Source organism: Chenopodium quinoa, unplaced genomic scaffold (assembly GCF_001683475.1).
Source record: "Chenopodium quinoa cultivar QQ74 unplaced genomic scaffold, ASM168347v1, whole genome shotgun sequence".
NCBI classification, from domain to species: domain Eukaryota; kingdom Viridiplantae; phylum Streptophyta; class Magnoliopsida; order Caryophyllales; family Amaranthaceae; genus Chenopodium; species Chenopodium quinoa.
The window spans coordinates 4,071,119-4,092,952 of record NW_018744633.1 but is presented as its reverse complement, the minus strand read 5'-3'; the positions used below and the strand labels follow the sequence as shown (position 1 = coordinate 4,092,952).

General features: G+C 39.4%; 3 protein-coding genes and 1 long non-coding RNA gene across 4 annotated transcripts; 1 reads left to right on the top strand and 3 right to left on the bottom strand.

Moving 5' to 3' along the window:
• Nucleotides 1-665: 665 nt before the first annotated feature.
• On the top strand, nt 666-4,024 carry LOC110701125. The gene is made up of 3 exons (XR_002507315.1): nt 666-888; nt 965-1,035; nt 3,898-4,024. It is a non-coding gene; the product is annotated as an uncharacterized LOC110701125 (long non-coding RNA).
• On the bottom strand, nt 1,235-5,626 carry LOC110701124 (wall-associated receptor kinase-like 8). The gene is made up of 3 exons (XM_021878715.1): nt 4,218-5,626; nt 3,953-4,120; nt 1,235-2,546 (listed from the first exon to the last, which is right to left on the bottom strand). The coding sequence occupies exons 1-3, from the start codon at nt 5,212-5,214 to the stop codon at nt 1,372-1,374; spliced, it is 2,340 nt and encodes a 779-aa protein (XP_021734407.1). The 5' UTR covers nt 5,215-5,626; the 3' UTR covers nt 1,235-1,371.
• A 392-nt stretch (nt 5,627-6,018) lies between these two features.
• On the bottom strand, nt 6,019-9,554 carry LOC110701123 (wall-associated receptor kinase-like 8). The gene is made up of 3 exons (XM_021878714.1): nt 8,223-9,554; nt 7,922-8,098; nt 6,019-7,727 (listed from the first exon to the last, which is right to left on the bottom strand). Exons 1-3 carry the CDS (start codon nt 9,154-9,156, stop codon nt 6,532-6,534), a joined length of 2,307 nt encoding a protein of 768 aa, XP_021734406.1. The 5' UTR covers nt 9,157-9,554; the 3' UTR covers nt 6,019-6,531.
• Nucleotides 9,555-9,893: 339 nt separating this feature from the next.
• Nucleotides 9,894-14,041, bottom strand: LOC110701122 (wall-associated receptor kinase-like 8). Its single transcript, XM_021878712.1, has 3 exons — nt 12,022-14,041; nt 11,711-11,887; nt 9,894-11,355 (listed from the first exon to the last, which is right to left on the bottom strand). Exons 1-3 carry the CDS (start codon nt 12,980-12,982, stop codon nt 10,160-10,162), a joined length of 2,334 nt encoding a protein of 777 aa, XP_021734404.1. The 5' UTR covers nt 12,983-14,041; the 3' UTR covers nt 9,894-10,159.
• Between the last annotated feature and the right edge of the window lie 7,793 nt (nt 14,042-21,834).

Here is a 21,834-nt window from a genome sequence, read left to right as displayed (position 1 = left end):
TCTACTGACATCCCTAGATCTAGGGGTGTTCATGAATCGGTGCAGACCGAAAAAATTGACCGGACCACCCCAGACCGAACCCGGACAGGATCGAATTAATCGGTCTGGTCTTCGGGTCTTGAAATTCATTTTTCCGGTCTTCGATCCAGTCCGGTCCAAAACCCTATAAAAACCGGTTTTTGGACCGGACCGATTTTTTTATTTAAAATATATGTGAAACCTTAAATAATAGTTAAAATTATCCTTAATAAGCTTAGTAAACTTTAACTTTATAAATTTTTTGCACTAAACATACAAAAAATGATGTAAAAATGACGTTACATTATAGTTTTTCCAATACTTTTTTTTTGTTATCTTTTACTTTATTAAAAATTTAGTATTCTTTTTAAAAAAATTCTTAAATCGTCCAAAGCGGTCCGGTCCGGGTTTTGGACCGATTCTTTCGGTCCTGTCCGGGTTCGGTCCTAACATAATTGGTCCGATTTTCGGTTATTAAAATTCTAATTTTCGATCTTCGGTCCAATCCGGATCGGTCCATACCGGTCCGGTCTTGGACAGATGAACAACCCTACCTAGATCAATATCAAATTTGACTCATGATATTATTTAGATGTGTGGATTTGGATGTGTAGGTCGGGCTTCGGTCTGGCCGGCTTGTACTAGTTATTTACTTGTTTTGCTCCAGACTCGTTATTTCACCTCCACTCGATTCACTGTCCTAAACTCATGAAACAAGAAATGGAGAATGAGAAAATAGTGTACAGAGTAATTTCTCATTGAAATCTTGATTTCTATCAACCAAACATCCCTCAACTTCGTTGTAAGTGCTCCGTAATTATTTCTACCGTTATGAATTCACAATCACCAACTATTACTCTCCATTTATTGGTATGTGAAGAAACACTTCTTTGATTAGTTTATTTATAATTGCGTATCTAATTACAAAAGGTTGCTTGATTTCCAGGTTTGATCAAATTTCCAAAAAATTAACACGACCTTCTGCACGCCAACTGTTTGATGAAATGCCTCATAGAGGTATGTGAATATGCTACTACATTAATTCATTTTTTTTCTTAATTGTTTCTTGTTTTCTTTGCATTATTTATAGATTGTTAAATGTTAGAGTTTACATATAAATGAATCTTATATATATACCCAACAAGATTTGCACTTTTCTGATTCACCCAATTGATTATATAACTTGTTAAGTTTATTTGACAAATTTCGTAACAATTTGAGGAACAATATAGGAATGCAAGACATATATGATCTGTATCGAGTACATGTACTTCAAAGAAGGAATGATTAATGATAAGACTATCATTAAACTTGAATCGAAAGCGTAAGTAGCAAATGTCAAAGATATCAGTGTCATCTGGGACTGAATGACCGAGACAATTCACTAGGACTGGAAGAACTATTTTCTGGGGAAGGACCATATTTTACTATTTCAGTCCACACTTCTTGGGACTTTGGCCATTTTGGAGTAATTATTTGGGGCAAATGGTGTGATCTGACCGCTTCTATTTCTTGTTGAACTTCGTTCATGGCGGGTCTTTTCTTTCCTTCCAAGTTTAAACACCTCATTGCGAGATTGGCAATAGCCAGGAACTCTTCCTTTGAACCCTCTTCTAGGATTTGAGGATCTATAATGTCCAGCAATTGAGAATTTTTCATGTGGGAATGGAACCATGAAATTAAACTTCTGTCTTCTTCATTAGTTGTGCGTAGAGGCTTTTGTGCAGTTAGAAGCTCAATAAGAACCACTCCAAAACTATAAACATCACTTTTATCTGTATATTGGCCTAAGTGAAAGTATCCTGGATCCAAATAACCAAAGGTTCCCATAAGACGAGTAGTTGCATGGGTTTGATCAATAGCGACTAATATTGAAGTCCCAAAATCTGATATTTTTGCCCTGTATTTGTCATCCAACAATATGTTGGACGATTTGATGTCTCTGTGAAAAATAGGATTAGAAGATGATGAATGCAAATAAGATAGTGCTCCGGCTGAATCAGAAGCAATTTGCAGGCGCATTTTCCAAGTGATTGGAAAGTCTTCATTTGGATTATGAATATGATGGAAGAGATTTCCATTTTGAATAAACTCATAAACTAGGAGTGGGACTTCTGTCTCCAAACAACATCCTAATAGCTGAACTATATTCCTGTGGTTAATCCGTGATAGAATTACCATTTCATTGATGAATTGTTGTAACTCTAGTTCATTCACTATGTTTGTCCTCTTTATGGCAACAAGTTTTCCTTCACTCAACATTCCTTTATACACAGTGCCATGGCCACCTTTTCCATGTATCCTGTCCTTGTTAAAGCCATCAGTAGCTCTGTATAACTCATCAGCGGTAAAGATTTTCATCCCTGCTATAACACTTTCACTACAAGAAATTTGTTGCTGTAACAACATGCCACTGTTACGCTCTAAATTTTTTCTTTTTTGCAGAATTTGTTTTCTTTGTTTCGTAACTGCATACAAAAACCACCCAGCTAGAAGCAGAATTATTGTTCCCAGGGATGTGCCCAGTCCTGTGGTATAGGTTGCAAAAAAAAAATGCATTTATGATCAATAACTACGACTTCTTGAGCTAATTCATTTGCATCTTATCGTATCAAAAGAAAAATAAATTCTTAGGGCCTGTTCTCTTTAGCTTAAATTCAGTTCAGTTCAGTTTCTCCTCTCATAAAATGTTCAGTTCAGTTCAGCTCCAATCAGTTCAATTCAGTTCAGTAAATCAGAACAGACCCTTAGCTTACTAGTAGCTATATACAGCTAAGTTACTCCTTCCATTCTCCAATAAGTGTATATTAAGTCTATTAGTACCAAAAAGAAAAAAAAAACCAAAAGTCTAATATCCCTACATTTTCATGTTTCTAATAAATTATAGACAAGATACAAGAAGAAAATAATTTTATTCAGGGGCGTATCAGTTAAATAGTTAAATTTAAACCCACAAGATTTTTCTTAAGTAGTGTGTTATCTTTCTACAAGACTGCAACTGATTTTCTCATTGAGTACATAACAGAGAGACAATTCAATTTGCTGCTTTACCATTTTAAATGAAAACATAAAATATAACTTCTAGGTAATCAGAATTTGGAAACACCAGGAAGCTACAAAAACACGCATTTATATATGTTTAAGCTCAACATTTCATTTCTCTCATTGATTGGGTCACCCATGCTAGTGTTGTGACTAGGACTTTGTATTCTTCACCTTATTCTTATTGCTTTTGATTTTCATCTTTGTTAAAACCAAACTAGATCAAATTAAATGAAATAATTCAGATCTGACTTGAAAAATCAGTCCAAAGTAGTAGAAACAATCATGAAGAACCAAATTTAGACCAAACATGAAAATTAGTCTAGATCAGAAAATTTCACACGGGTTCATACTAGACCAGAACTATAAATATTTAGATGAAAACACCTCAAGTTATCGAGAATATAGCCTGACATTGTTGTTGTAGCGACATGATTGAAGAATGAAGTCAGATTAGAAAATCTGTTTAAGATATTTTCTTATTGAAGCGATTAATTTCTATTCACTTTCCACCGTTCAAGATAGATAAAGGTCTCACTTAAAATTGTTTTTTGTTACTTTGGTTAAAAGACCAAGCATTATGAGTGTTCCTAAGTAGACTTTAATTGCTTGAGGTAAGAAGCCACTAAGCCACATAGGGTGGTTTTGTTTTGTCAGATCAATTTTGATATTTATATCCACAATGATTATAACTATAATGCGTTAGAATTTTGGTTTGTTGCCTTGTTGTAATCTTTTGCTTTTGTAAGGCTTGAATGTATAATCTAGTTATGCAGTCCTAGAGCATCGTTCAATGTCTTTTTAATGCCACATTTCAATAAAATTTCACTTTGGCAGTGTCAGCATATAGGAAGGACTTATTCTTAAAAAGTCAGATGAATTCAGAAATTACCAATAATGACATCTTTGAAGCTGTTTTCTGAAATCTTTACACAGCCAGCTCTAGACTTGAATCCGTCACCAGAATATCCATTTGGGCAAGAACAATTGTAACTCCCTTGAGTATTTATACAATCCATGCTACATGGGCTATTTGAACCAGCAGCACACTCATTAATATCTGGAGGAAAAAAAGCAATTTGGTTGTTAAAATTCCATCATCAAATAAAGAGCAGGGAAAATAGGGAAAGTCTGATAAAGTATGGAGTACCACCAACCTGTGCAACCTGGTTCGAGGTAAGGGTTGCCCTCGTATCCAGAACGACAACTGCAGTGATACTTTCCCCCATCTGATTCAACACACTCACTATTTGACTGACAAACATACGCAGTAGTGTTCTTTTTCGCCTCTTTGCAGGAAGCACTACGTTCAAAAGCCCAATTAAGCACTAAAGGGACTCCCTGCATGGTTCTCTTGAATACAGTGCCATTTGGTGTCAAATCTGAAGCTCCGCCAAAACTGAAGTTACCCTCTCTAGCAAAGAAAGCGTAGGTACATGGCTGAAGTTCACTAATTGTTTTATTATGGGGATTCTCAAAGAACCTGTAAAGATCAATTTTGAACTTTTGCAAGCCAACTGGGATGGATGTCTGGCAACAACCTAAACCTGAACAAGACCCTGGGATCACCTCATTTGTTTTATCTGGCTCAGCGCACATTGCCATGCAACCAGCCCCATAATAAAAGGGAGTCTCATGAGACTGATTCCCTCTATAAACACCAATCATTGCATAATCATTACAACCAATGACTGTGAGCTTGTTTGCTGTGTGTGATATAGTAAAGGGAGAACCTACTATATTTAAGTCCCCAAACCTCTCTGGGATCTCATTCACCTGGGACCTGTAGCACTTGGATGCTATCTTATTCCGAATCACTACTTCGGTCTCTGTTATTTCCACGATTTCCCTATCTTTTAAATCAGGGGGTGTCTCAAGGAAGGATTTCGGTGGGTTGTAGGTGTTGTCACATTTGATTATGAACCAGGCATCAAGTGCACATTCTGCACCAATGCCAAAGGGGTATGGGATGGTTAGATTGCCACACTCCCTCTGACAGCCTTGTTTGGTGGTGTTTCTTGCTGTGAGCATGTTTTTAGGTATTATGGCTGTGTTGTTGCTGGCAAGAGGGGCTAGTGCTATGGCTTTCATTGAGACCAGCAAGAGGAAGAGGAGAAACCATGGAACTGAAAGACTCATTTTTACAATCCTCATAGTTCAATTACCAAGTTCTGCATTGACTAATCTATTACTTGCATTGATAAAATCAATGTCCTCAGCCAGAAAACGCCCATTGTGTAGAAATTGTCCTGATTAAGCATATACTATTTGTGTCTGGTAACATCGTGCGCGACTTGAAATAAGAAAACTTCTCTCTTAGAGCAACTTGACATCCGAAGAATACTTCTATCTTAGAGCTTGAGTTGCATACAAAGTATAATTGCTCTTGGTCACAGAAAATTTCATAATGCATGTAATACATATAGAAAGGAAAATAAAAGAAACAGCCTGAAGTTCTTGTTTGCCATATTGTTATAATAATGTGGATCTGTTTTGAGAGACGACTGAGCTTCAGTGCTCCACTTGGTTATTTTATTTAATTAAATAAAGATAAGTATGCTTTTGACAATTGAAGCATTCTATACTTTTCACAGGATTGACTGTGCATTTATATATGTGTTTGTAGACGAGAATGAAAGGTTACCGTCCACAAGGCCACAAGACTAACCAAGCAAGCTGGCAGAGATGTTTTACATACTTTTCACAGGTTTGAATATGCACTTCATTTATTATATGTATATGCTAGTATGCTACTCCATGATCTTTCTAATTAAAATAAGTCAGTTCAGAACAAGTGGGTTTACTTTAGCAAAAATGATTTAAAAAAGTAAAATCCATTTTAGCAAATATTAAATTTGTTTTTGGATAGAGAATATACGTAAAACAGTCTTCTCTAAAGTTTGAGTTACGGAGTATTTAATTTTAGTAAAATAACACTTAAAATAACTTGTTGGTTTCTTCAATTAGGACTTTCATTCTAGCCTTATACTAGATATGTATCAATGAGTATCAACAGTTTTATAAGAAAAATAAAGTTTAGTACTCAGATTTTTGATCCTGAACCTATACTGGCTTGAGAGGGGGGATAGCTAGATAGCGGCGATTGTCTAGGTATGATAACTCGTTTTATTTTCATACGGAGTACTTGCTGGAGTTGCTGCTACTCTGCTAATAAGGTAGGCTTAACCCAATACAGTTCACACTGCACAGACTCGTTCACAGAGATGTTATGGTCATTTCACATGGGGTAAAGATGGTAAATAATTAGACAACACTTTAATTAAGAGTTCATTTCATTTAGTATGAGACTAGAATTTCTAAGCTAGAAATGAAGATAAACAATAGTTAATTACGTAGATCTTTTCAGTTATAATCTTTTCAACTGTTTTCCAGATTTTCCCAGTCTATAGTTTTTCCCCTTGACTTCTAGACTAACTGAAGGACTATTCCATCATCTACTAGAGATGTAAATTATCTGGGATTGAATAACAGTGACATTTCAGCAGAATCTAAAGAGCTATTCTCTGTGTAAAACGAGCTAGAACTTAAAATCCCATCACAAGTATGTTTAGCTGTTCCATTGTGCTCGGTTTCTAGGCCATTCTTTCGATTTCTTTCTGGGATACGAAGTGACATTACTCCCTCTATCTCTATTAGAACTTCTTTCATGGTTGGTCTTTTCTTTCCATCCAAGTTTAAACACTGCCTTGCGAGATTAGCAATAATATGCAACTCTTGCTCTGAACCCTCTTGTAAGACTTGAGAATCGATAATATCGAGCAAACGAGTATCATTCATATGGGAAAGGAACCAAGATGTCAAGCTTCTATCTTCTTCTTTCGTGGCACGTATTGCTTTTTGTCCTGTTAAAAGCTCGACGAGGACTACTCCAAAGCTGTAAACGTCACTCTTTTCAGTGAATTGACTTGATTGAAAGTACTCTGGATCTAAATAACCAAAGGTTCCCATGACACGAGTGGTTACATGGGTTTGATCAATAGCAATCGACATTGAAGTCCCAAAATCTGACAGCTTCCCCCTGTATTTATCATCCAAGAGTATGTTGGAGGATTTGATGTCTCTATGAAGGATAGGAATAGAAGACGATGAATGCAAGTAAGCAAGTGCTCCTGCAGAATCAGAAGCAATCTGCAATCGCATTCTCCAAGTGATAGGAAACTCTTCACTTGGGTTATGGATATGATGATAGAGAGTTCCATTTGGAATAAACTCATAAACTAATATCGGAACTTCAGTTTCCAAACAACATCCTAGTAACTTCACTATATTCCTGTGGTTTACTTGTGATGATATAACCACTTCATTGATAAAACCTCCTAACTGACTTTCATCAACCACTTTAGCCTTCTTTATAGCAACAATTTTTCCTTCACTCAACATTCCTTTGTAAACTGTTCCTTGACCTCCTTGTCCAACTATCCTGTCTTCATTAAACTGGTCTGTTGCTCTTTCTAATTCGTCAGAAGTAAAAATCTTTAGTCTTGCTACTACACTTTCATCAGTAGCCATCTGCTGTTTTAACAGCAACCCGCCATTCCGCTCGAAGTATACAGCCTTTTGCTTGATGATCCTTCTCCTTTTGATAACAGAAGAAAACCACCAACCAATAAGGAGCAAAATTACTGTTCCCAAGGATATTCCTAATCCTGTAGTTCACACAAATACAGATTAAAATTATTACATCATTACCTCCGCTACAAAACACATTTTATTTATTTATTTATATATTAACTTGCATCAAAAAACAAAAAAACAAAAAAAATTCAATGCCTATGGCATAATCGCTTGACATGTTCTGCAGTCATCTTTTTAACCATAAACAGATTAACAGATAAATTACCTAGAGTGATTTTCTTGAGGGAGGATGAGCTTTTGTCTAAATTCTTTATGCAGCCAATCCCAGATTTTAATCCGTCGCCAGAATATCCTCTGGGACAAAAGCATCTGTAACTCCCTGGAGTGTTAACACAGGCCGTGGTACATGGATTATTTGGACCAGCAGCACACTCGTTGATGTCTGTGCGAAAGTTCAACAAAAATGGAGTGCTTTACTTAGAATCAAATTGGAAATTTACCCTTTATATTTAGACTCAAAAATAATTAGGACACAAACACCAAATCTGAAATGCTCTAGACTGTACCTTTGCAACTGGATTGAAGATAAGGATTTCCCTCATAGCCAGGGAGGCAGCTGCAGCGATATCCTCCCAGATCTGTATCTATGCATTCAGTATTGGACTGACAAAGATATGGTGTAGCAGTCGAATTGTTTTTTTGTGCCTCTTTGCACGAAGTCTTAAGTTCTACAATCCAATCAAGCACAATAGGGGCTTGCTGTAGGATTCTGTTTTGAACAACACTAGTATTTGTCATGTCTGAAGCTCCACCAAATACAAAGCTTCCATTTCGAGCAAAGAAAGCATAGCTACAAGTTGACTGATTAGTAAATGAACGGCGGTTTTCCAAGCTAAAGAGCTTAATATTGAACCCTTGCCAGCCAGTTAACACAGACGTCTGACAGCAACCTGACCCCAAACAAGAACCTTTGGTCACCCCTTCTGAATTGCACAAAGCAATGCAACCACCCTTTTCATAGAGTGAATTCTCTCCAGAACCATCAATCAGTGCATACTCGTCACAGCCAATGACTGTGAGCTTGTTTGCTGTTGATACAGTATAGGGAGAATCCCACATATCTAAGAACCCTGAAACCTCAGAGCTCACATTCTCTTGTGGATCGAAGCAACGTGAAGTTACCTCAGTATTCCAGATAATTATCTGGGTCTCGGTTATATCCAATATGTCTGTATGCCTTCTTGAACCAAATGGTATAACAGGGATCGCTTTAGGAGGGTTGTAAGAGGTGTTGCATATGATACCAAACCAGCCTTGAAGGAAACAATCGCTACCAATACCGAAGGGGTATGGGATGGTCAGGTTACCACATTTCTGCTGGCAACCGGGTTTGGTTGTGTTTGCGGCTGTGATCATGGTTTTTGGTGTTATCAAAGCGTTGGTGACTACCAAGGGGGTTGCACTCATTAAGAGCAAGAGGAGAAGCCATGGAAGATGCATGTTTACTGCTCAAGTTATTTTAGTCTAAGCCTTGAGATATAAAGTAAATTAAAATGTGCACAACAAATGGTAGGAAATTAAGCAAAGAAAGATCTTGAAGGAGTTGGTGTGGCACATGAAGATTTTCAACAATGACAAGCTCCAACTAGGCAACAAGGCTTTGGTACACCGCAGACTTAATAAAATAAGACCGGATCTAGCTCACGCGCTGTTGGTTGAGGTAATTTTTCTAATCAATTTGTATTTCATCAAGTTTTCATTACAATCTTCATTTCAACATCTTTGTGGAATAGAAGGATTGAAGAATATTACTAGTTGAATGATATGTTCCCTTCAAAAATTTGTATGGTCTCTCTTTTTCGCGTTCAAAAGGATGGATAACCCTAAAGTCAACCAAACATTTTTAGAAAGTAATTAATTGATACATCCATAAATCTTTTTAAAATTAGTATATTTGTAAAATAAAATACCTACCTGCCTCATAAGAAATTGAGCATACAAGTATACAACCAATATAGTCATATAGATATATTTTTTGGGTGTGAACACGCGGACTTGCATATAAATTGAAAACACAATAACCCTCTTTTAAAAAAGAACTAAATGGCAAATTGTAGTATAGTATTATAAAATCACATTGAAAATTCCAACCATATTTTCAATAAGTCTAAAATGACACCGTAGTTAGCCTGATATACACGTTATGAGTAAAGAAAACCAATAAAATACAAGTTGATGAATATATATAGCAATACCATTGAACCATCCATAGATTTTATTGACAAATAGTGTGCAAAGCGAAGTACAGTATTGTTTCACAAGTTTTTGGCAGATAAAGATATAATATACTTCCCACAGTTGGAGCTATTAATTCATGTAAGCATAAAAAGAACCTACTTACGGAAAGCTTGGAGAAGAGATTGTAATTTGGGAGTTAGTAATTGTAGGCGCATAATGTTGAGGGAAATACATAAGAGTAGTAATTCATCAGTGTTAAACCGAATCACCTTGGGTTGTTTAGTAAAGATACATCAGCAGAGCTTGAAGAGCTATTTTCCAAGTAAAAAGTGCTAGGACTAAAAAAAACACCATTACTTGTTTCACTGAACATTTGCCTTGATTTTGGCTCGATTTGCTCGTTTGCGTGGGGCAAATGAAGTGACAACACTGCCTCAATCTCTAGTAGAACTTCTTTCATGGTGGGTCTTCTGTTTCTGTCTAGGTTCAGACAACGATTTGCTATTTCAGCAATAATGAGGAATTCTTCCTTGGAAGTCTCTTTCACGACTTGGGAATCAATGATATCAAGTAAACGAGAGTTTTCCATGTGGGAAAGAAACCATGATGTCAAGCTTTTCTCTTCTTCTAGTGTACTTCGTATTGCCTTTTGTCCTGTTAAAAGCTCAACCAAAACTACCCCGAAACTATAAACATCACTCTTTTCAGTATACTGGCCTAATAGATAGTACTCTGGATCCAAATAACCAAATGTTCCCATAACACGAGTAGTTGCATGGGTTTGATCTATAGCAACTGACTTTGAAGTCCCAAAATCTGATAACTTTGCCCTGTATTTGTCATCCAATAGTATGTTGGAAGATTTGATGTCTCTATGGAAGATAGGAATAGAAGACGATGAATGTAAATAAGAAAGTGCTCCAGCTAAATCGGAAGCAATTTGCAACCGCATTCTCCAAGTGATTAGAAATTCAGAGATTGGACTATGAATATGATGATCCAGAGTTCCATTTGGTATAAACTCAAACACTTGTAATGGGGCCTCATGTTCCAAACAACATCCTAATAACTTCACTACATTCCTATGATTAATATTTGATAATATGATGACTTCATTGACAAAATCTCCACACTGATTTTGATCAACAATAACTTTGCACATTTTTATGGCAACAATCCTTCCTTCACTCAGCATTCCCTTGTAAACTGTACCTTGGCCGCCCTTTCCGAGGATTCTATCCTCAATGAAGTGGTCAGTGGCTCTTTCTAACTCTTCGACGGTGAAGATTTTTATTGCTGCCACAACACTTTCATCAGCAGCCATTTGTTGTTGCAATAGTAACCCACCATTTCGCTCAAAATTTATAGCCTTTTGCTTAATGATTCTTCTTCTTTTTATTATAGTAGAAAACCACCAAGCAACAATGAGCAAAATTATTATTCCCAAGGATATGCCTAGTCCTGTAGCTCACAATAAAAATAGATTGAATTACTAATTGAATAAAAATAAAAATAAAAATAAATACTACTTATATTTATAGTTTAATTAAGCCAAACAATTCTTTAATTGCAATATTGTGTTGTCTTCAAATATTTAGAAAGTCTACGTATCCAGTTCCATACTGTAAAACATGATCTACTATTGTTTTTTAAACATAATCCTTGTACTGTATCTTTCTTGATGATAAACATTGTTCGGTATATATTCAGTTCCATACTATAGAACATGATCTATTTAGTATTATCGCCTTTTAAACATAATAAAATGCTAACCTTAATTATTGCCAAAAAGAGATTAGATTCAGAAATTACATACCAAGAGTGAACTTATTGAGGGCTGATGAGCTCTTATCAATAATCCTTACACAACCAATACCGGATTTTAATCCATCTCCAGTATAGCCACGAGGACAGGAGCATTTGTAACTCCCCGGAGAGTTAACACAAGCCATGGTACACGGATTGTTTGGACCAGCAATGCACTCATTGATGTCTACACAAAAGTAAGACGAAATAAATTTCAAGTACCTTACCTTATTACCTTGTAAAGAATTAAATCAACTTTCATTCTTTTTATAGAAAATTCAACTAAAGAAGACAGCATAAAGTGTGACAATATAAACTAACCTGTGCAACCGGGCTTAAGATAAGGATTCCCCTCGTATCCAGGAAGGCAGCTGCAGCGATATCCTCCCTCCTCTGTATCAATACATCTAGTATTTGACTGACAAAGATAAGGATTAATACTAGAATTGCTCATCTTCACCATTTTGCAGGAAGTATTGAGTTTTATGTTCCAATCGAGAACCATATTAAGTTGCTTCATAATTCTGTTTCGAACAACATCAAAATTATTCAGTGTCAAGTCAGAAGCCCCACCGAAGATGAAGCTGCCTTTTTCAGCATAGAAAGCATAGCTACAAGACTGATTAGATAAGAATCTGGCTATTGAATTAACTCCTTGTTCATCTTCAACTCCGAAAAGACTTATTGTGAACCCTTGCCAGCCAAATGGAACGGAATCCTGGCAGCATCCTAATCCAGGACAATGACCCGGAACAGGCTCAGTTTCAATACTACACAATGAAATGCAACCAGTCCTTTGGTAGCTCTCTGCAGTGTCTCCGGAACCACTAAATACCGCGTAATTATTACAGCCAATGACAGTGAGCTTGTTTGCAGTGTTTGAGATGGTAAAAGGAGAACCCCACATATCTAAGTTCCCTGTCTCAAAGGTTACATTCCCCTGCGAATTTTGGCAACGCGAGGCTATAATTGTAGTCCTGATCATTATTTGAGTCTCGGTAATATCTAAGATGTCAAAATCGCTATAGGGTATTACAGGGAAGGCTCTAGGAGGGTTGTAGGAAGTGTTGCATATGATACCGAATGAGCCTTGCAAGTAGCAATTTTGACCGATGCCAAAGGGGTATGGGATGGTTAAGTTGCCACATTTCCGTTGGCAACCGGGTTTGGTTGTGTTTGTTGTTGTGAGCATGTTTTTGGGTGTTATCACAGTGTTGGTTCCGACCAACACTGTGATAGCACCCATTGAAGAGAGTAAGAGGAGAAGCCATGAAAGATGCATGTTTACAAAATTGCAACTCAAAGTAAATTACAGCACTACTAGCAAAAGACTTTTTTATGTGGGGTGAGTCTAAGTGTACGTAGAATAGTCTAATGGTGTTGAAATGCATTTGTGGCTGGAATACACTTGATTTAAAATATCCAGATAATTATTGGTAGGGGCGGGGCAAGAAAATTTATTTGGGGCCCTGTACAATATGTCAATATCTTAAAATGGGGGCCTGTGTAAAATATCAATTACAAAATAATAATGCGTAGATTATAATTATAAATAATAATAAGTCGTCACGTTACACTCCAAATATAAAATAAAAAGCAATGTTTCAATTACAAAATACTAATATATAAGTAATATTAAGTCATCAGGACTCATCACATTACACTCATCACTAATATTATAAATAATTAGCATGTTTTAAGACAAAATCATCAACAAGACAACAACACTTCAACATCAGGAGTTGAAGATTGCAAATTTGCCATATATCCCAATAATTCTGCAAATTAATTATTCTTTTTTCGACAACCTGTTTTAATCCAAAAAAAAAAAAAAAATGCTGAATTGGCGAAATAGATTGACAAACTACAACAATCAAAGAGATTAACTGGGCATCCCCTGTGTTTTCTTGTGCTAAAATTTGATAGAAATATCTTGAATTTCATATCGGAATAGTTTTCCTTTTCCTTGACTCCCAACCCCCACCCACCCAAAAAAAAAAAAAAAAAGAAAAGAAAAGTCATTCACCGTATCACTTTCCTTCGTCATTTTCAACTAACTAGTCAGTGCAAGTGGTAATGGTCATGAATAAATATGAAGAGAAGGAAATTGGTAGTACGTTGAGTTGAAGTAGCATCGAAATGAATTTTCAAAAAAAAAAATTATGGATTTATAACTTGCACCGATTTCATTAATTCAACTCTACCACGAACATTTATGACAACATATAATGATAATATATGGTTTCGAACGACATTATATGACCCGAGATGTATCCCTTAAAATCCTAAGGTTTTTCGATAACGGCCCCAGAAACCTCCAAAATTTCTCAAAAAACATGGATATTAGCCTTTAATTTAGAAATTTTTAACTTTTTTTCGCCCGAAAATAAAAATTGATGAAATATTTACCATGGTCCCAATTATCCTCCGGGAGTCCCATTGAATGGGTGGAACCATCCAATTTACCTTTAAACGACAAATTTACCGATTTACAACTTGCACGGATTTCATTAACTCAAGCCTACAACGAACATTTATGAAAAAATATAATAATCATATATGGTCCCAAACGTCATTATATGACACCAGGATGTATTCCTTGGAATTTCAAGACTTTCCAACACCGAGTCCCGAAACCTTCAAAATTTCGCAAAATGCGTGGATATTATTAGTCTTCAATTTTGGATTTTTTGACTTTTTTTGCTCGGAAATAATAATTGTCAAAATGTTTTCCATGGTCCCTAATACCCTCCTGGAGTCCAATTGACTCGGTGGAACCGTCCAATTTGCCTTTAAACGACCAATTTACCGGTTTACATCTTGCACCGATTTCATTAACTCAAGCCTACCAATAACATTTATAACAACATATAATGATCATATATGGTTCCAAACGGCATTATATGACCCCGAGATGTATCCCCTAAAATCACAAAGCTTTTCGACAACGGGCACCGAAATCTAAAAATTTTATCAAAACGCGTGGATATTAATCTTCAATTTTGGAGTTTTTTGACATTTTTTCGACCGAAAATAAAAAATGCCGAAATTTTTACCATGGTTCTAATAACCTCTAGGAGTCCAATTGGGTTTGTGGAAACATCCAATTTGTCTTTTAATGACCAATTAATTTAATTACTAGTTTACAACTTGCACGGATTTCATTAACTCGATCAAGCCTACTACGAACATTTATGACAACATATAATGATCATATATGGTTCCAAATGACATTATATGACCCCGAGATTTATCCCCTAAAATATTAATACTTTTCTATACGGGCCCCGAAACCTCCAAAATTTCTCAAAAAGTGTGGATATTAGTCTACAATTTTGGAATTTTTTTTTACTATTTTTCGCCTGGAATTAAAAATTGTTGAAATGTTTACCATGGTCCCTATTAACCTCCGAGAGTCTAGTTAGGTGGTTGGAACCATCCAATTTGCCTTTAAACGACCAATAATTTACCGGTTTACAACTTGCAGCGATTTTATTAATTCAAGACTACCACGAACATTTATGACAACAAATAATGATCATATATGGTTCCAAATGTCATTATATGACCCGAATATTTATCCCAAAGAATTTCAAGACTTTTCGACACCGGGCCTCGAAATCTCCACAATTTCTCAAAAAGCGTGGATATTAGCCTTCAATTTTGGATTTTTTTTTGACTTTTTTCGCCGTAAAAAAAAAATTGCCGAAATTTTTACCATGGTCCCTAATATTTTTCGGGAGTCCAATTGGGTGTGTGGAACCAATGAATTTGCTTTTAAACGGCCAATTTATCGGTTTACAACTTGCACCGATTTATCGGTCTACAATGACCAATTTAATTAACTTGCACCGAACCCGAATTGAACTGAAATTGACCCAAACCTGTTTTAACCCGTCAAAACCCGAATTTAACCTGACTTGTTACTAACCTGACCTGAATTCAACGGACCCGTTCCTAACCCGACTCGAATTTAACCCAACCTGTTACAAACCCGACCTGAAATCAACCCGACTTGTTATTGACCTGATCAAAATTCAATCCGACATTATATTGACGCGACCCGAATTTTACCATACGTATTACTTACCCAACCCAAAAATTCAACACGTTTTGTTACTAACCCGACTCGAAATTAACAGGGCTTGTTATTGACCCGACCTAAATTCAACACAAATTGATCCTGACCCGATTTCAAATCACTTTTAATGCAATTTAGACCACCTTATTATTGTTGATCAAAGCATTTTGTCTTGGGAGACCAAGTCGGTCCAGGCCTGCAAAAGAAAGGAGCATCATCCTCAAATTTAAGAGTTAAATATAATATATTTTTGTTGTAAGGTCAAAGGAGATAATTATCTTTCTAAATTATAGACTATAGTTCCCTAGTATATTTCCGTATATATTATAGTCAAGGGAAATAATTAATTATCTTGATAAAAATGATAATTATCTATTTATAGTTAGTTGAACCCGAATATGACCTGACTTGGAAATGACCCGACTTGGAAATGACCCGACCTGATTGTAACGTGCAAATTATTGACTTGAACATAACCTGACTTGACTCTGAGATTGACTCGAATTGGAAATGACCCAACCTGATTATAACTCGCAGATTATTGACTTGAACCCAACCCAACTTGAACCCGAGAATGAACCGACATGAAAATAAATGACCTGACCTGATTATAGTCTGCAAAGTATTGACTTGAACCGAATCCGACTCAAATCCGAGAATGACCTGACTTGAGTCAAACCCGCAAATTATTGACTTGAATCGAACCCGAATCGAATCCGAGAATTACCCTAACCCGTTTTGACCCGTGAAATGCGAATTAAACCCGACCTATTGTTCAATCGACCCGAATGCAACCCGACCTGTTATTAACTCACCTTAAATTCGACTGAAACCCGATAAGAAGTATGACCCGACGTGACCCGACTCACGCATGACCCAACCCAAACCCGATCCGCATAGGTTATGAAATTCATCTGAATTGACCCAACCCGAGTTGACCCGACCCACTCTTACCTGACCCAAACCTGACTCGTTTACCCGAATTGACAGCTCTAGTAGTTAGCCCGATATACACGTTATGAGTAAAGAAAACCAATATAATACAAGTTGATGAATATATATAGCAATGCCATTGAACCATCCGTAGATTTTATTGACAAATAGTGTTCAAAGCGAAGTACAGTTTTATTTTCATAAGTTTTTGGCAGATAAAGATATAATATACTTCCCATAGTTGGAGCATGGAGTATCACAATAATGCAGTTGATGAGCTATTAATTCAAGCAACTATGTAAGCATAAAAAGAACATGTTTGGGTCCAATTTAGTCCAATTGGGCTTAGGCATTAAATGATCCAATTAAAAGCCCAAGGTCAAGGTTCATCTCTCCAATTGTGCTAAAGTCAAAGATAGGCCCTCAAGGCAAGCCAATTGGGCTAAGGCCCAACTTCTCCATATATGAAGAGGTATAAAAGCCATCAATATTACATTTTTACATGGATTCTCATTCATTCTCATATATTCAAGCAAAGCCTCAAGCAACTAATTCTCTTGCATAGTCTTCTCTTTCAACACATTGTACTGACTTTAGCATCGGAGGGGCCTTCCTCGGCAACACCCCCGAGGATAGTTTACGTGTGTTTACTGTGCAGGAAACCTTCGGCCCAACATTACTTGGACCGGATCAAGTCTTCTCCGTTTCATCGGACCTTCGGCAAGGTCCCATTGTTTTCACCCGAAACAATTTGGCGCCGTCTGTGGGGAAGACTTTCAAAAATCTTTAAGCCAAATTTCTAACCAAGATCATCTTGCAATTATCTTAGTAGCAATGGCTAAGAACCGCAAGAGCAAAGGCCTCCGTCAAGGAGCGGGCGAAAAGCCTAAAACCCCTACACCATCACCCTCGCCGGACCGGAACTCTCCCAAGGGTGCCAGCTCGGGGGGGAGGATCATACAAGGAGGATTCCCTTTCTCCCGTAATTCATGACTCTCATTATAGGCCGAGTCACTCTCGGTCTAGCAGGGGTGAGTCCGATCATAGGACACATTCAATGCCCCAAAGCCAACCATCGACTGTGCGCCCTCATTCCCATACTCGGCCGAGGACCCCTTTGACGGGGCCCAGCTCGGAAGAGGTGGCAAGAGCGCTGGCAGTGCTCATGGAGGCGATGAGGGCACAAAATATGCCACCACCTCGTGATCGAACTCCTCCGCATACCCGGCATCAGCGGAGGAAGCTAGACCATGATGGTGGGAAGCTTCCTTCCTTCCGGGAACTGGAAGAGTGGGAAGAGGATACCTGGAAAAATGAAAAAGAGAGGAAAAAGAACCCTCAATTTTTAAAAGGATCCTCATCCTCCCGACCAGAAACGCATAAGAGCAGCAGCTCAGCTTCTCGGCCAGAATCTACTCACCGAGAACCTGAGACTGTTCGCCGAAGCGTCCTCGACCGACTCGGCGGCAAGGAACCGAGCGTGCGCAGTCGCCTCTCGTTCCCTGCGGCCGAGGCCCAGACTTCCCAGCCAGGGACGAAAACCACTCCTACCTCTCTAAGAGGGCGGAGCGCGGTCCCTTCGGCCAGGAACAAGGGCAAGGCCGTTATGCTACCCGCCAGTTCGCCATTCGAGCAATGGATACTGGAAGAGCATGTGCCCACGCTTAAAATACCGTCGCACATCACATATGACGGGACCTCGGATCCGAAGGACCACGTGGCCTCGTATGAGACTCATATGCATCTTTGCCCCAGATCCGAAGCGACTTGGTACAAATATTTCCCAACCACTCTCAAGGGGGTCGCGCAAGCGTGGATCTCCAAGGGAGTAAAGCAAGGCTCCATAACAGGGTGGGATGATCTGTCCTCCAAATTTAGGAGCAAGTTTTCCACGGAAAACCGCCGAGAGAAGACTACTGCAGAACTCATGAGTCTGCAACAGGGGGAAACCGAAAGCCTCCGAGACTATCTGACTCGTTTCAGTAACGAGTCATCCAGCGTCTCTCAGCTGGACCAGGGGCTAGCCGTTTTTGCAATGCAGAATGGCCTTCAGCCCGGGAAGTTCCTAGACTTCATGGTCATGCATACCCCGCAGACCTTGGAGGAAGCTCTGAATGCCTCGGATAAGTTCATCCGAGCCGAAGAATGGAACAAAGCGAAAACCCAACCTCAATTTGGGGGAGGGAAACAAAAACAAATACCCTTGTCTGAAGTTAAAGGGAAAGTCAAAGGCCTCGGAGCAATCTTCGGCCAGCGACCCAAAGAAGGAAAAATCTGCCTCATACACAGGCAGATACGAGACCTACACTCCGCTCTCTCTTCCACGCGCCAAAATTTACAGCGTGACGAAGGAGGAGCAGAGTTACCGAAAGCCGAGACCACTCCCAGAGTGGTATCAGCGAATAAATAAAAATCAGTGGTGCGAGTTCCACGAATCTCCGGGACACAACACTGAGGAGTGTATCCAACTGAAGGACCAGATAGAGGACATGGTCCGGAAGGGATACTTGAAAAAATACATCGCGGATCACCGCGAGAAAAAAGAGTCCGAGAAGTCAGCAAAGGACTCTCGGCAAGACCTCGACTTCCCCCGGAAGAACAGTAAAAAGCCGGAGGGGAAATTCTCTCCGATCAATGTTATCTCGGGAGGAATATACTCTCGGAGGGAGCACAAGCGACAGCTTAGAGCTTTGACTCACCAGGTGAACAACACTGATATTCAATCTCCCCAATCGCCGGTGCCGAACATGACGTTCACAGCCGCCGACTGCCGGGGGATAACGTTCCCTCACGAGGATCCGTTGGTGATCATCGCCACGGTGGCCAACCACGACGTCAGTAAGGTCCTTGTTGACGGTGGCAGCGGAGCAAACATTCTGTTCCGAAAGGCCTACAATCAAATCAAGTTGAAGCCCAAGCACCTTACGCCGGTACCCTACCCGGTATCCGGGTTCAACGGGGCTTCAACTTATCCAGATGGGAAGGTGACACTTCCTATCACCATCGGCTGCGATGAGGCAGCCAGGAACGTCATGATTGAATTTTTGGTCATTGACGCTCCTTCAGTGTACAACGTGATTTTGGGGAGACCCATAATTCATGAGATCCAAGGGGTCGTCTCAATTTATCATCAGCTGATGATTTACGTCTCAGACGTCGGCTTCCCCGAAAGGATACAGGGCAACCAAAAGGACGCCCGAAGGTGCAACTACCTCAAGCCATCCAGTAGTCGCCCAGATAACGACAAGGATGGGGGGGAGAAAGAAAAAGAAAGAGAGCCAAGCACAAAAAAGCCGAAAGGCCTAAGTGCTTCGGCCCAAGGATCTGAACCCAGAGGTAAAGGGCCCGAAAGGGAAAAGGCTAGCTCTTCAGCTGAACAGCAAGACTCAGAGAGCCAGCCGAAGAACAAAAAGACTGGGACACCTGCTGACATAGGCAGCAGGCCAGATTATGAAGAGTCCAGTCCATCAGCAATGGACATGGACCAACAGACTGAAACAGTTGAGTTGGTCGAAGGAGACGTTGAGAAATGTGTAACAATCGGGATGGACCTTGATCCGAACACCCGTTGTGAACTTATTCAGCTCCTTCGGGACAACAGAGATGTGTTTGCTTTCTCGGCAGCTGATATGCCCGGGATAAGTTCAGACCTCATCTCCCATAAGCTTAATGTTGACCCAACGTGTCGACCAGTTAAGCAAAAGAAGCGGAATTACTCCGCTAATAAGAACCGAGACATCGCAGCCGAGGTCAAAAAATTGCTGGAGGCAGGATTCATCGAACCTTGCCAATATCCATAATGGCTGGCAAATGTGGTGATGGTTCAGAAGCCCAATGGTACCTGGAGGATGTGCGTTGACTTCACAGACCTAAATAAGGCTTGTCCGAAGGATTTTTATCCCTTGCCGAGGATCGATCAGCTAGTCGATTCGACAAGTGGCCATGCCTTGCTTAGTTTCATGGACGCATTCTCGGGGTATCATCAGATATTCATGCACCCCGACGATCGAGCAAAGACAGCATTCGTCACGAACGCTAGGGTGTACAATTACAAAATGATGCCCTTCGGATTGAAAAATGCGGGGGCAACCTATCAAAGGCTGGTGGATCAAGTTTTTGCCGATCAAAAGGGCCGAAACATGGAAGTCTATGTCGACGATTCGATCGTCAAAAGCAAAAAACCTGAGGACCATGTTAAGGACCTGGCTGAAACTTTCGCCACCTTAAGAAAGCATCATATGAAGCTGAATCCGAAGAAGTGTGTCTTCGGCGTGAAGTCAGGGAAATTCCTTGGGTTCATAGTCAGCAAAAGGGGGATTGATGCCAATCCCTCCAAAGTCAAAGCGGCGCTCGACCTTCCTGAGCCGAAGACAAAGCGGGATGTTCAGCGGCTCACCGGAAGAATGGCAGCCCTCTCGAGGTTCATTTCCAGAGCTTCGGATAAGGGGTTACCTTTCTTCAAAGCCCTGAAACTCCCGAAAACAAAAGAGCTCGTTTGGGAGGAAGAGCAAAAAGACGCCTTTAAACAGCTTCGGGAGCATCTGGCTCAACTCCCAACGCTGGTTAGCCCAGCTGAAGGAGAAACTTTGTACCTGTATGTGGCCGTTAGCCCAGCCACCATCAGCGCAGTACTGCTGAAGGAAGAAAGTAAAAGTCAGCAACCGATCTACTTTGTCAGTCATACACTAACGGATGCCGAGACTCGCTACCCTCTACTCGAGAAAGTCGCTTTCGCGTTAGTAGTAGCTTCTCGGAAGCTGAGGCCCTATTTTGATTGCCATCAGATAGTGGTCTTAACTGATCAGCCGTTGGAAAAAGTTCTCGGCAAGGTTGAAAAATCCGGTAGGCTAGCCAAGTGGGCTTTTGAGCTCACCGAATTCAGCATCAGCTACCGTCCGAGGGCTGCCATTAAGGCTCAAGCTCTAGCGGATTTCTTGGCCGAATGCTCATACCAAGAAGCGCTAGACAATGAAAAGAAAGTCTGGACCGTGTTTACGGATGGATCTTCCACCGAAAACGGTTCGGGGGCAGGAGTAGTGATAACTTCTCCCGAAGGCAAATCCTTTGAGTATGCACTAAAATTTTCTTTTAAGGCCTCAAACAATGAAGCCGAATATGAG